The 12440-nt window shown below is 37.2% G+C and overlaps 1 protein-coding gene across 1 annotated transcript in view; it reads right to left on the bottom strand.

Moving 5' to 3' along the window:
- LOC123869110 (choline O-acetyltransferase) overlaps nt 1–11429 on the bottom strand; it is a 77531-nt gene extending 66102 nt beyond the window's left edge. The window contains exons 1-2 of the mRNA XM_045911848.1: nt 11372–11429; nt 8327–8563 (exon numbers count right to left, since the gene is read on the bottom strand). Of these exons, the coding sequence (XP_045767804.1) occupies nt 8327–8563; nt 11372–11429 (295 nt within the window). The remainder of the gene's footprint in view (nt 1–8326; nt 8564–11371) is intronic.
- Nucleotides 11430–12440: the final 1011 nt, after the last annotated feature.

Here is a 12440-nt window from a genome sequence, read left to right as displayed (position 1 = left end):
CTTCCACACCTAACAAAGAACCAGGAAAATCCATTTGTCACGCAACGTCAAAGCAAGGGGAGCCGCAACCCGCTATGACAATCGCGATTATGGCTCAAGTACCACTGGCAGTTGTAATGGCAGTTACATCCTTTATTAATTGTTGTAATATTGCACTAATTGTAGAGCCTCAATAGCTCAACCGGTAAAGGAGTGGACTGAAAACCGAAAGGTCGACGGTTTAAACCCCGCCCGTTGCACTATTGTCGTACCTACTCCTAGCACAAGCCTGACGCTTAGTTGGAGAGGAAAGGGGAATATTAGTCATTTAACATGGCTAATATTCTTAAAAAAAAAAAAAACAAAAAAAAAACTAATTTTGATTGGATTTCCCGTTATTGTCATCATCATTATCAATCACTAGCCGATGCCCGCGACTTCGCCCGCGTGGATTTAGGTTTTTTGAAATCCCGTGGGAACTCTTTGATTTTCCGGGATAAAAAGTAGCCTATGTGCTAATCCAGGATATTATCTATCTCCATTCTAAATTTCAGAAAGATCCGTCCAGTAGTTTTTGCGTGAAGGAGTAACAAACATACACACACACACACACACACACACACACACACACACACACACACACACACACACATACAAACTTTCGCCTTTATAATATTAGTGTGATATGTCTCTCGTCTTCCACACCGAAGAAAGAAGCAGGAAAATCCACCTTAAAGCAAGGCTTGGGGCCCCAACCCGCTAATGACAGTCTATAATTTAAAAAAAAAGATTCCGACGAATTGAGAACCTCCTCCTTTTTTCGAAGTCGGTTAACAAAATAGCCACACAATACACCTATAATAGGCACCGTCCGTTTGCCTACACAGCAAGTTGGTATAACTATATAGATATAGTAGTTATTAGTAGATGAATATTTATTGTTGAACCTAGCACAGCAAGTTAGTATAAAGGTATAGTCGTTATTAGTAGATAAATTTTTGTTGTTGAACCTAGATACCATAGAACCACAATAGTGGTTGTTTAGTATACGATCTACTAATGATTTTTTTACCAACTTCAAAGAAAGAAGCAGGAAATCCATTTATCACGCGACGTTGAAGCAAAGGGGGGCTGCAACCCACTAACAATCGATGACAATCGCGATTATTGTTAAAGTACCATTCGTAATGACACTAATTACATTCGTATGTAATCATGTACTAATTTTGATTGGATTTTCCTTTATTGTAGCTTTTCATATATTATGACGTCTCTTGTATAAAATAAAGTTATCATAAAAGTAAGTACATAAGTTTTGAAAATTAGTTTGTAGAGTAAACTGAAGAACTTAGAAATGCATTCGAGGTGGAATCTAGAATGGTTCAAGTCATTTAAATGCTTTTTAACCGACCTCGTATTATTTTTGCTTTGTTTCGCAAAGGAAACAAATGTGTTGTTTTATCTTAGTTTTCATTGTTCTATCGTTACCATTATCATCATAAAACCCATCGCGCCGGCTCACTACTGAAGACGGGTCTCCTCTCAGGATGAGAAGTTGCTAGGTCACAGTCAGCCAAGCTTGCTAAGTGCGGATTGGCAGACGATACCATTTGATAACATACTTTAATAGTAAACGAAATTAAAGTACAAGAAAGTACAAGAACCTTCGAAGCAAAAGTTACTAGAGGTAAAAATCAATACATTTCCCATCACAGAATGGGCCCCGTGTCGCCCCGGGCTAGAATGTTAACCAATTTATCTTTATAAATATGTAATGGGGTCGGAGGATGTCTTGGGTTTTGTAGAGCAAGTATGGGTTCCAATGTATTTTTGTTTGTGAAATCGTTGACTTTAGTACAAATACTTAAGAGTGCCACTCCACTTTGCTTTCCGTGTTGAAAATAGGATCATCAATTTATCTAAGCTTCGAAATCTAATCTTCTGTATATATATCGCAGGAATATTGTCAAAACCGTGCTATTACAATCTCACTAGTGATATAATATATATAAAAGGAAAAGCTGACTGACTGACTGATCTATCTACGCACTACTCAAACTACTAGACGGCTCGGGCTGAAATTTGCAATGCAGGTAGCTATTATGAGTGACGTAGAAATCTGCTAAGAAAGCCTCCGCTGTCCATCTGTCTGTCTGTCCGTCTGTCTGTTAGCCGGCTAAACCGTAATCGGTAGAGAAATAAAAACAAGTAACAAAAATTACAAAATGTCCACCTAGCAAATAAAACATAACGATAGTATGGAACCCTTGTTGTGTGTGTCCGGCTCGCACTTGACCGGTTTTACATACCTAGGTCGGTTGAATAAACTTTGGAAATCAGGTAAGAATAATAGAGTTTTCTCTAAGCCTTGTAATTCAAATAAGAGTTTGTTGAAAACTTTAATAATCTATAATATAAAAATGAATCGCAAAATGTGTTGGTAAGCGCATAACTCAACAACGCCTGGACCAATTTGGCCAAATCTTTTTTTTAAATGTTCGTTGAAGTTCAAGGATGGTTTTTACGGCGAGAAAAATTAGAATTATTGCTGGAAAAACCCTAAAAATAGCCCTTTTCTTTTTCCCATACAAATGATTTCTAACTAAAACGTAGTCAATTTGAGCTTTATTGCTATGGTATAAAGTTCATATTAAATTATCCTGGATTAGCACATAGGCTACTTTTTATCCCGGAAAACCAAAGAGTTTCCACGGGATTTCGAAAAACCTAAATCCACGCGGACGAAGTCGCGGGCGTCAGCTAGTTCAAAATATAGCTCGATTACCTAAGACCGTACCATTTTCTTCAAACGCATTTATTCTAGTTCACCATCTGTCGAATGTATTCGCGTGCCACACGAGTTGCGAGTCCTGCCTGCGGCGCAGGGGCGATATCAAATATTCATGGCCTTAGCTTTAGCCCACCCCAACCTCCCGGCTATACCACGTACCTTTGTTTGATAGAGTATCTATACTAATATTATAAAGAGGAAACCTTTGTATTTTTGTAAGTTTGTATTGAATAGGCTCAAAAACTACTGGACCGATTTAAAAATTTCTTTTACCATTACTGAAAGGGATTCTTCCGAATCCGTATAGGCTATATTTTATCCCGGAAAATAGAAAAAATAAATGTCCACCCGTGCGAAGCCGGGGCGGGTCGCTAGTATTTTATGTCTGTGCAACTATGTTTCTATGATATGATAACATCAAACAAGCAAAGGTAGGAAAGTCGAAACATTGTAAGAGTTCATTGGAAAGAGTCTTTAGTTATAAATAAGTATAGATACGTTATTAGAAAAATATATCTGTGACAAATACCGCCACTATGAAAGGAACCTCTGACATAAAATCATCAAGCAGATACGGCTTACAAAAACTACCTAAGTATCTACTGAGTTCTACTAATATAATAAAGAACTAGTCTTAACGATGTAAAACTATGAACTTGTCTTGATGGGTTCGTTTCATTCGTACGATGAAACCACAGAAATCATTTGTCTTATTATTTATTACTAATTCTGTGATGAAAGCGTATTACACTAGCGGCACGCTATGATGGCCGGTTTGACACATTACAATAGTGATGTGGAATGTCAATTTATTCTCGAACAAAAAACAATTAAGTTTTGTTTTTGTACCTGATTAAATAGGTTTAATAAAACAAAAATGTATATGTTTATTTAATTTATTTGAACGAACTGAATATTTGAACGAAAATGAATATACATACTTTATATGCACACAAGAAACATATGAATACAAAAGATACCAAAAAAGGTGCCACAAAAGGCCATAATTAATCAGATTCGTCCATACTACTATTTTCACTGTCGTCACTGCTATCATCACATACATTAATAATTATATGTTCGTTTTCTATAATATTATCTATTTTCACATCTCTTTCATAATCTTCCCTTATTAATTTAACAGTTCTATTCACAACCTTTTCCCAGTCTCCTTTAGTCACATGTTCACAAGCTTCTTCTAATAATTTTAGCATTTTTTTTGTGGTAAATGGGGGTTCTGTATTGTGTCTTGCAGCATATCCCTTAATTTGAGCCCACACCAACTCAATCGCATTATACTCACAATGGTAAGGCGGTAACCGTATAACTCTGTGCCCATGTTCTAATGCTATTTCGTCAATGACGTATCGGATCTTGGTTGGTTTGTTTTCTTTTAAAAGACGTACTAATTCCGCTTTTAACATATTCATGTTTGCATCTACGCCATTTTTACGAAGCCATGCGACGATATCAGCTTTCTTTTGGGATTGGGCAGGTGGCTTGTCAATTTGCATCGAGTGGTATGGGGCGTTGTCCATAATTATAATAGATGGTTCAGGGAGGCTACACAACATTGAGGTAAACCATTCAGTAAACTTTTCTCCATTCATGTCTTCATGATAGTCTCCAGTGGTTTTTGACGCAAAAGCCATGAGAGAACCTTCGACAAACCCGTTGATGGTTCCGGCGTGACAAATTATAAGTCGCGATCCTTTTCCTACAGGAACTTTGGAAGTAGATGCTGCTGTGTCATCGTTCCAAGAACGGCCTACAGTATGGTTAGCATTAAGCCATGTTTCATCCAAGAACACAACATTTTGCCAATTTTTGATTTCTTTCACTTGCCGTAAAAAAGTATACCTTGCCATCGCTATATCAAATCTTTCCATCAATATTTTGCGTTTGTTACATTTTTTGTATCGAAATCCAATGGTCTTCAAAATCTTCGTTAAAGAACTTTCCCCACCGAAGAATAATCCAGCTTCCTTCAGTGAATGCACCAACTTTTTTCTTGTTGGATACTCCTTCTGTAAATAGTAGCCGTAAACATGTCTTCGGATAGCATCGGCATCAAAGCTATCGATGCCTACGACTGGTTTTGCTCGTTTTCTCTTTTTTGGTGTGTGAAGTTTATTTTCTTCTGTGCCAGTCTCGCCATATTTTTTTTTAGTTATCCGTCTAACAGTTCGTTGTCCAATATTAAGCGCATCAGCTACGCGTTCAACCACTGACGTTATAGGTAAAATTGGCCCTCCATTTTGAGCTTCACGATCGAAATAGTTACGAAGGCGTATTACGAACTCACGTGTCTGACTATTTAGAACAGTTCTCTGCGTACGTTCGGTCATATCGACGAAATCCACAACAAAGGGCTTGAACAGAGTCCAAATTAACGAGCAAGGGTCAACAGTAATGCAGTATCAATATTTGAAATCCAAAGCCAGGTCAAAACTATATCACAATCGCATTGCACTGACAGTTTATACTTTTCGAAGCAACGTCAATTCGAAACTGCTTTGTTTTGCATTGAGCATTGACGCGAGTTTGCCGGAGGTAGTAGTTGTGCTAGCCAGCGATCCTATGTGACGATCGTATTAGATTCCATTTTTAAAAATTTATTGATATTTTTTTGCGATTTCAGAGGTTTGTCCACATAGTGAAAATTGTTCATATTCACAAGTACATTCACCCCTTAAATGGTGCAAACTGATTTTTCTACACTTGTATACATTTAAGAAATCAATTTAATAAATAAATTTTGAGTCCTAAACCTAAAACTACATTCGATAAAATTTATGAATCTCTGCACATCACTATCGTCAATAAAGTAATACAATTATTTCCTTCAAAGTCGTTATCAATTAATACGGAACTTCATGAGCGGACAAACGTCAAACCGGGCATCATAGCGTGCCGCTAGTTTAGTTTGTCGATTTCTTCTTGAAATCATGTTGACATCATAAGGATGCTGCGTTCACGGTTTCTCACTATTCACATACCTACTTAATAGTAGAATGGTCTACGTTATGGAGATTTTAGCCTGTAAATTGATAATAATAGGTCAGTCAGTCAGTTTAACTTTTTTTACAGATAGATAGACATTATATTAAGAGTGTAAAATTTTGATTTGTTGAAGGTTTATTCAATGTTTTATAGCAAGCGTTGCTCGTTTAGTCGTTTACCAAAACGAATTAACCTCTCTTACAATATAAAACACGTCTAAATACGAAGTAACAGTCTCACAGCCTAGCCATAACTTCTCGTGGGGCGTAATTGATGCAATTAGGCGGGGTGAAGGAGCAAAGTTCGCAAATTGTTACTCCTTTGAAGATTGTCGTTACGCGGTTTGGGCTGTGCTCGAATAATACACCGAGCTGGGTTGTCAAACTGGGGGAATTCACCCGCTTACTAGATTTATAGCGTCAAACGAAAGTTTCGCGTTCCTGATTGTAAAGCTTCATAAATAAGGAAGTAGTTTAGCGCGCGAACGCACAAACCCACAATCAAATTCACAAAACTTTTATTTATTATGTATATACCTACACACATGCCTACATAATACGCACCCCTAAATATAAACATACACACACTCACGCACACATTACCTCTTTACCTAACATTACCTAACCCTTGTTTCACAGTTTAAGTTAGTTTAAGTATCTTGGTAATAGGTGGTGGTAGGTATGAGACATAAGATAAAAATTATTATTATAAGAATTTTGTAGCACCGAAAGAATTATCCTCAGCAATAGGTACACCTGATCTTGATGAAACGCACTGAAGACGGGACGCAAGCTACCTACTTTTATTTAACCCGAAAGATCGGAGTCGCTACGGGATTAACAAAAAAACTAAAACAAACGAATCCTCAACGAATTACGATTTCGTTTACGATTACGATTTCGTTTGCATAAGTTTAGGTTATCTATACTTAAAATAATCACACATCTTGTTCCATATTCCAGCGATAACATTTATTTTGGAAGGGCGCTAACGACGTGCAAATATTTGGCCCTTATTAAATAAAACGGGGGCGGGATGACTTAACAAGGACAAAGCAAACAGCGGAGAAGCAATGTTTTTCCTGAGTGAAAAGTTTGGATGAAAGATAAAGTGCTGTTTCTAGCTGGGTAAAACAAACATTTGTGTTTTATACTGTCCAAGTTAGTAAACGTACGGTAAGTAATTAAAACTTGAAACAAGGATCTATTATTCTGAAACTATCTCGGTATTAAACAAGGACCTTCTGTTTGTGCATAAATACGGGTATTTGGACGTTTTAATCAGTCACCCTCCGAGACTCGGGCGGTTATTGAATACCTTTGAATTATTTTCTGATACCTGCTTTTCTGAGTGATATGAGGCATAAACACAAAAAAATAATCGTGATCCGAAAATGTTGTTAGTCAAATGCCAATTTGCTGGACCCGGACCTTAGGTTCTTAGCGAGATTCTAATCTAGCAAAGATCTTTCAACCGGTGAAAGGGAAATAAAAAGATAACCATGATCCCAAAATGTTGTTAGTTAAATGTCAATTTGCTGGTAACGCGTTGGATCAAAGGCAACTCAATTTGCCGACGTCACTCGCAGCCTCCCGGTCCCTGATTAGGGTGTTGCGGGATGAAAGTTAAACTGTTACCAGTTAAGTATTTCGCTGTAACGTTTTGAAGGTAAAATATGTCAAGTGCATACCTCTTGACCCAAAATGTACCCGGCGCTCATATAACTTTGTTCAAGTGATGTGGCTATTTATTTTATCCAAATAATGTGGTTAATTAATAATTATTTTAGTTTAATAATGTAGATAATTATTTTATTTAAAATGCGGCTAATTCTGTTGTATACTAAAATTATCTTTGCTTCTACAGTTTCTAATCTAAACCAAATAGGCAGGTCTAAATCTAGTCCTAGTCCACAGGAAGCATTATGAAAGGAATAGAAATGCATTTAGACTTGTTATTTTAATGTAGTTTTGAGATTTACCCTTAGATACCAAAGACTGGACATTTTTTTTCTTTTCTTGTTTATGGTTTTCCCCAGTCGAACATTTATATAGCTGTGTACAACAGACTAGCCACATATTTGGCGGAAAATTAGTTAGTAAGTATGGTAGACTCTAGAGTACGTATTTTTAGTTCTGGATTTTATTAAAACTAAATAGAATATTACTACTTCTAACCGACTTTAACGAGTAGACTTAAACGTAAAACTAGCGAACGGCCAAGTATAAAAATATTCTGTACCCGATATTATAGCGTAACGAATAACCATGTTAAGCGATCTCTACTAATCCAAATAAATCCGACTATTACTCTGTAACTGAAAACACTTTGAAACAGTGGCCAGTGTCACATGATACTCAATACGAACCAATCATGATGAAGTTACATTAAACACGTAACTATGATTGACTAGACATGAATAAGCGGCTTCTACTGTCGAATGACAATACTGTTAACGCGCCTTCTGTGCTACTTCTAAGTAAACTACAGCTGTTTCGTCTTCCGATGCAGAGAAAATACCCTCAATTTACATTTTGAACAGAATAAACATACCTGTATCTCTCAATTGAAGCGAGCCAACTTTGTTAGTGAGGTAGCCTTTGATGGAGTTGGCGACTCGTGAGGGCGAAGCGGCTGCGGCGCCGCCCCGCAGCGCGCCCTGCAGCCGCCCGAGCAGCGCTCCCCCCTCGTCCTCCACGGTCAAAGCCCAGGGGGCGACTGCCCCACGCGCGCGGAAAACCCGAACACGAACTTTCAAATTTCGAACGACTTTCACTCTATTCTTTTTTTCTTAAAAATAACAAAGTGCAATACTTATTTCTTTTTATAATCTAGACTAGAATGTTGTGTATAATCTAAAGTTAACGCTATCAGTGCATTTTTTGATATGTATCGGTTTGTTTAGGACTTTTTTTGGGCGTTAGTGCTCGCTCATGGTGCGCCAAGATGGTTTTCTGGAACAAGGACAAAAGATTTTTTTGATTACATAGATACACACATAGGTACACATATCAAAGAAAGAACAAATAATATAATGTAAGCAAGGCTTTTCTAGATTATTTTAGAGGAGTTTTAGTATCTAGGAAATTAAATCATGAGAGTAGCAATTTCCAATAAATTTCTTACTTATTTTCTTCAGATAATTTATTTTAAATTATGGTTAGGTATAATGAAAAAAAAGTCGGAGTAGAGTCAATAAAAATGCAGCAAGAGTTCAAATTAGAATAAAATAAAAAAGTTTTTAAGCGATTGAAGTAATTTGTATTTCGTAGGAATAATGAAAGTATAAGACTGAGGAGACTAGGCAGCGCAGCGCTCACCGCTTGCCGTAGCTGCACTATGTTCACTTCACTCTGCAGGTGTGCGTTGCACTTCAATTACATAAAATTAACAGCTTGGCTGTTTTATAGCTAGCCTAGATAAAAAAAAGACGTCTGTTCTGCCGCATAGCCAGTATCACTCAGGATGATGTAAGAATTCTAACGATATCCCATACAATATCTAAATCTAATTCGCCATGTCGGAGTTATGGTTGAATAAAGAAACTCACATAGATTCACAAACCCTGAAACATTAACACTTTTTGGGCAGTAGTGTTAAAAAAATTCACCTAAGAAAAATCCAGAAACTAAGACGCATGTTCTACAAGTTTTGCTTCCATGCAACAGTGTCATAAAAGCTCATGCACAAAAGCTTTGAATTTTCATACGAGAAGAGTCGGAAGTCATAAAACCGAGCAGACTTCCGCTCAGAAAATGGCGACCGGAAACGGTTAGAGCACCGGTTTCCGGCGGTAGACATCCGAAAGCCCTTATCTTGAGACGTAATTTCACTCTCAGACTGTGTGTGTAGGAAAATTACTATGAAAAACGTTGCTAGCAACACGCAAGCGTCTAGAGAGTCTAGACGCTAGAATTTTACACGTATGTTTTGTTTCCTAGTTCTCTTACACAAATAAAATGTACTCTAATATTTAAAAAAAACCGGCGAAATGCGAGTCAGACTCGCGCACCGAGGGTGCCGGAACTGGATAATACCCTCCTTGTGGATTTAGGTCTTTAAAATCCTGTGAAAGCTCTTTTTCCAAGAAAGATGAAAATTGCTTATGTGTTATATTAGTGTATAAACTATATCTATTCCAAATTCCGGCAAAACGGTTAAGTCATTGTGGTGTGAAGGAGTAACAAACATCCATACATCCAAACTTTAGATTGCGGTCCCGCGCATTGCTGCCAGTCAAAAGCTTATAACCATACCGGTGTGGTAAGAGCTTTTACATAAATCATATTGACAGTGGTGTCCTAGATGAAATCTGTACATATAAAAGGAAAAGCTGTCTGACTGACTGACTGATTGATCTATCAATGCACAGCTCAAACTACTGGACTGATAGGGCTGAAAGGAATGCAGATAGCAATTATGACGTTGACATCCGCTAGGAAAGGATTTTTGAAAATTTAATCCCGAAAGGGATAAGACAGGGGTTTGAATTTTGTGGAGTCCACGCGGACGAAGTCGCGGGCATACGCTAGTAAATAAATAAATTCGTATCAATTCAGTGAATGGACTACCAGCGGCCATGTACGAGTAAGTCCCACCAATTCGTTGTTTCTGTCAACCTTAAAGTTACATTATGTTTAGCGAAAGAATTTGGAAGTACTAGTACCTCTGCGAAATAGGTAGGTACTTCGTAATTCCATAGGTGAGCGTTAAACTTTGTGTAACATTTAAATCTCTTAATCTATATCTTTATCTTTAGCTATATTTTTAACTGCCTGTAAAGCAGTTATTAGTTTCTAGAATATGTCTGCAAAATTTCATGGACTTTGGTTGCTTAATATTCAAATGAAATCGGAACTACGATTGTATGAAACGAGTGACGGAGAGAGCCCTCTTAATAGACAGAAGAAATTCGGTTATTATTTTTTTTTAAATATTATAATACCTACTGGATTGGTTCAAATTTAAATCAATGAGGGTGCAATGCTAATGACTGAATTCAATGAATTATTTATCGGCAAGGTTTTATGTACTTAAAGTACTGCTTAGTTTAACTAAGCTGTTCTTAAAAAATTTGGCAAATTTTTTTTACTCCATATTATCTATTTCATAAAAGTAATCTTAGGTACCATTTAAATTTTACACATTTTAGTCATTCTACTATATTTCAGTCTAATATTATAGGTCTATAAGTCTATACCATGTGCTACGTGCTACGATATAATTTTGTAGCAGTGCGGTAGACCGTCTACGAGATAACCGCATTGGCGTACAATTCGCCCATCTACATATATCACATAACTTATTTAAAATACATAATATAAAATACATTTTCTACATAGTATAGCCTCACTAAAAAAAATCACTAACTAACGCCATCCCTCTCACACGCCCCCAAAATATCCTCCCACTCACTCGCACACCACATACATTACGCAACAGCAAAACCACGATTATATAACGCAACTTCCATAGACACACAAAAACCGAAGCGTATACAATAAAACACTATAATAACACCTGAATTTGAAAATGGAACACGAAATTTAAACGTAACGTAAAACCAAAATGGCGGATAAATAAATGAAAAATATTAACCTTGTGCTGTGTTGGCGCGAGCTTGGCACACCTGGGTTTCGCAAGCCCAGACTGACATCCTTCGCCGGAGCCGATGCAAAGCCTTCCCGGCCATGCGCAAAGCCTCCGCCTCTGATTGGCCGGCATCTCATTGTGACGTCATGGCGCCTCAGCCAATGGGATGCTCCTGAAATTTTCATGTAGGTATAGGAGGCAAATGGGTCGATTGCTAAAAATAGGCCCTGGGCATAAGACACGGTCGATATCTCACGCCTAACCAAAAAACGATCATCGGATTTAGGAATTTCGGCTGTTTCTCGTATTCCGAAGCTCAAATCGAAATCGAATCACTTTGCGGGTGGCAATATTAGTTTGATCAACAAAATTTTGGAAGTTTTCCTATACGATATTATGTACAGACACAGATATTAGTTTCTAGAATATGTCTGCAAAATTTCATGGACTTTGGTTGCTTAATATTCAAATGAAATTGGAACTACGATTGTATGAAGCGAGTGACGGAGAGAGCCCTGATAATAACTATCTGCATGCGAAAGTTCAGCCTGATCTATCCAGCGATTTGAGCTGTGCGTTGATATATCAGTCAGTCAGTCAGTCAGCTTTTATTTTTATGTATTTAGACTAAGTAGTCTCCTATTATAAGTAGGCTTTAAACAAGTGTAAATTAAAAATTTATAACACCCCCGATGACGTATTTGAGTTTTCCAAAACATAATTGTCAAATAAATAATTATGTATTTAGGCAACGTCCATCTTGACAGCTTGACATTTGTCTATTGACATAATATTATGAACCTAACGGTTATCTAACCTTCTTTTCTACAAGAAAACTAGAAAAGAGCTGATAACTCTTAAACGGCTAAACCAATTTTTTTAGATTATAGCTAAGAACACTCTCGATCAAGCCACCTTTCAAACAAAAAAAACTAAATTAAAATCGGTTCATTCGTTTAGGCGCTACGATGCCACAGACAGATACACAGATACACAGACACACAGATACACAGACACACAGATACACAGATACACACGTCAAACTTATAACACCCCTCTTTTTGGGTCGGGGGTT

Source organism: Maniola jurtina, chromosome 10 (assembly GCF_905333055.1).
Source record: "Maniola jurtina chromosome 10, ilManJurt1.1, whole genome shotgun sequence".
Lineage (NCBI taxonomy): Eukaryota > Metazoa > Arthropoda > Insecta > Lepidoptera > Nymphalidae > Maniola > Maniola jurtina.
Note: the sequence above shows the minus strand (reverse complement) of the source record. Positions and strands in the feature narration are given on the sequence as shown.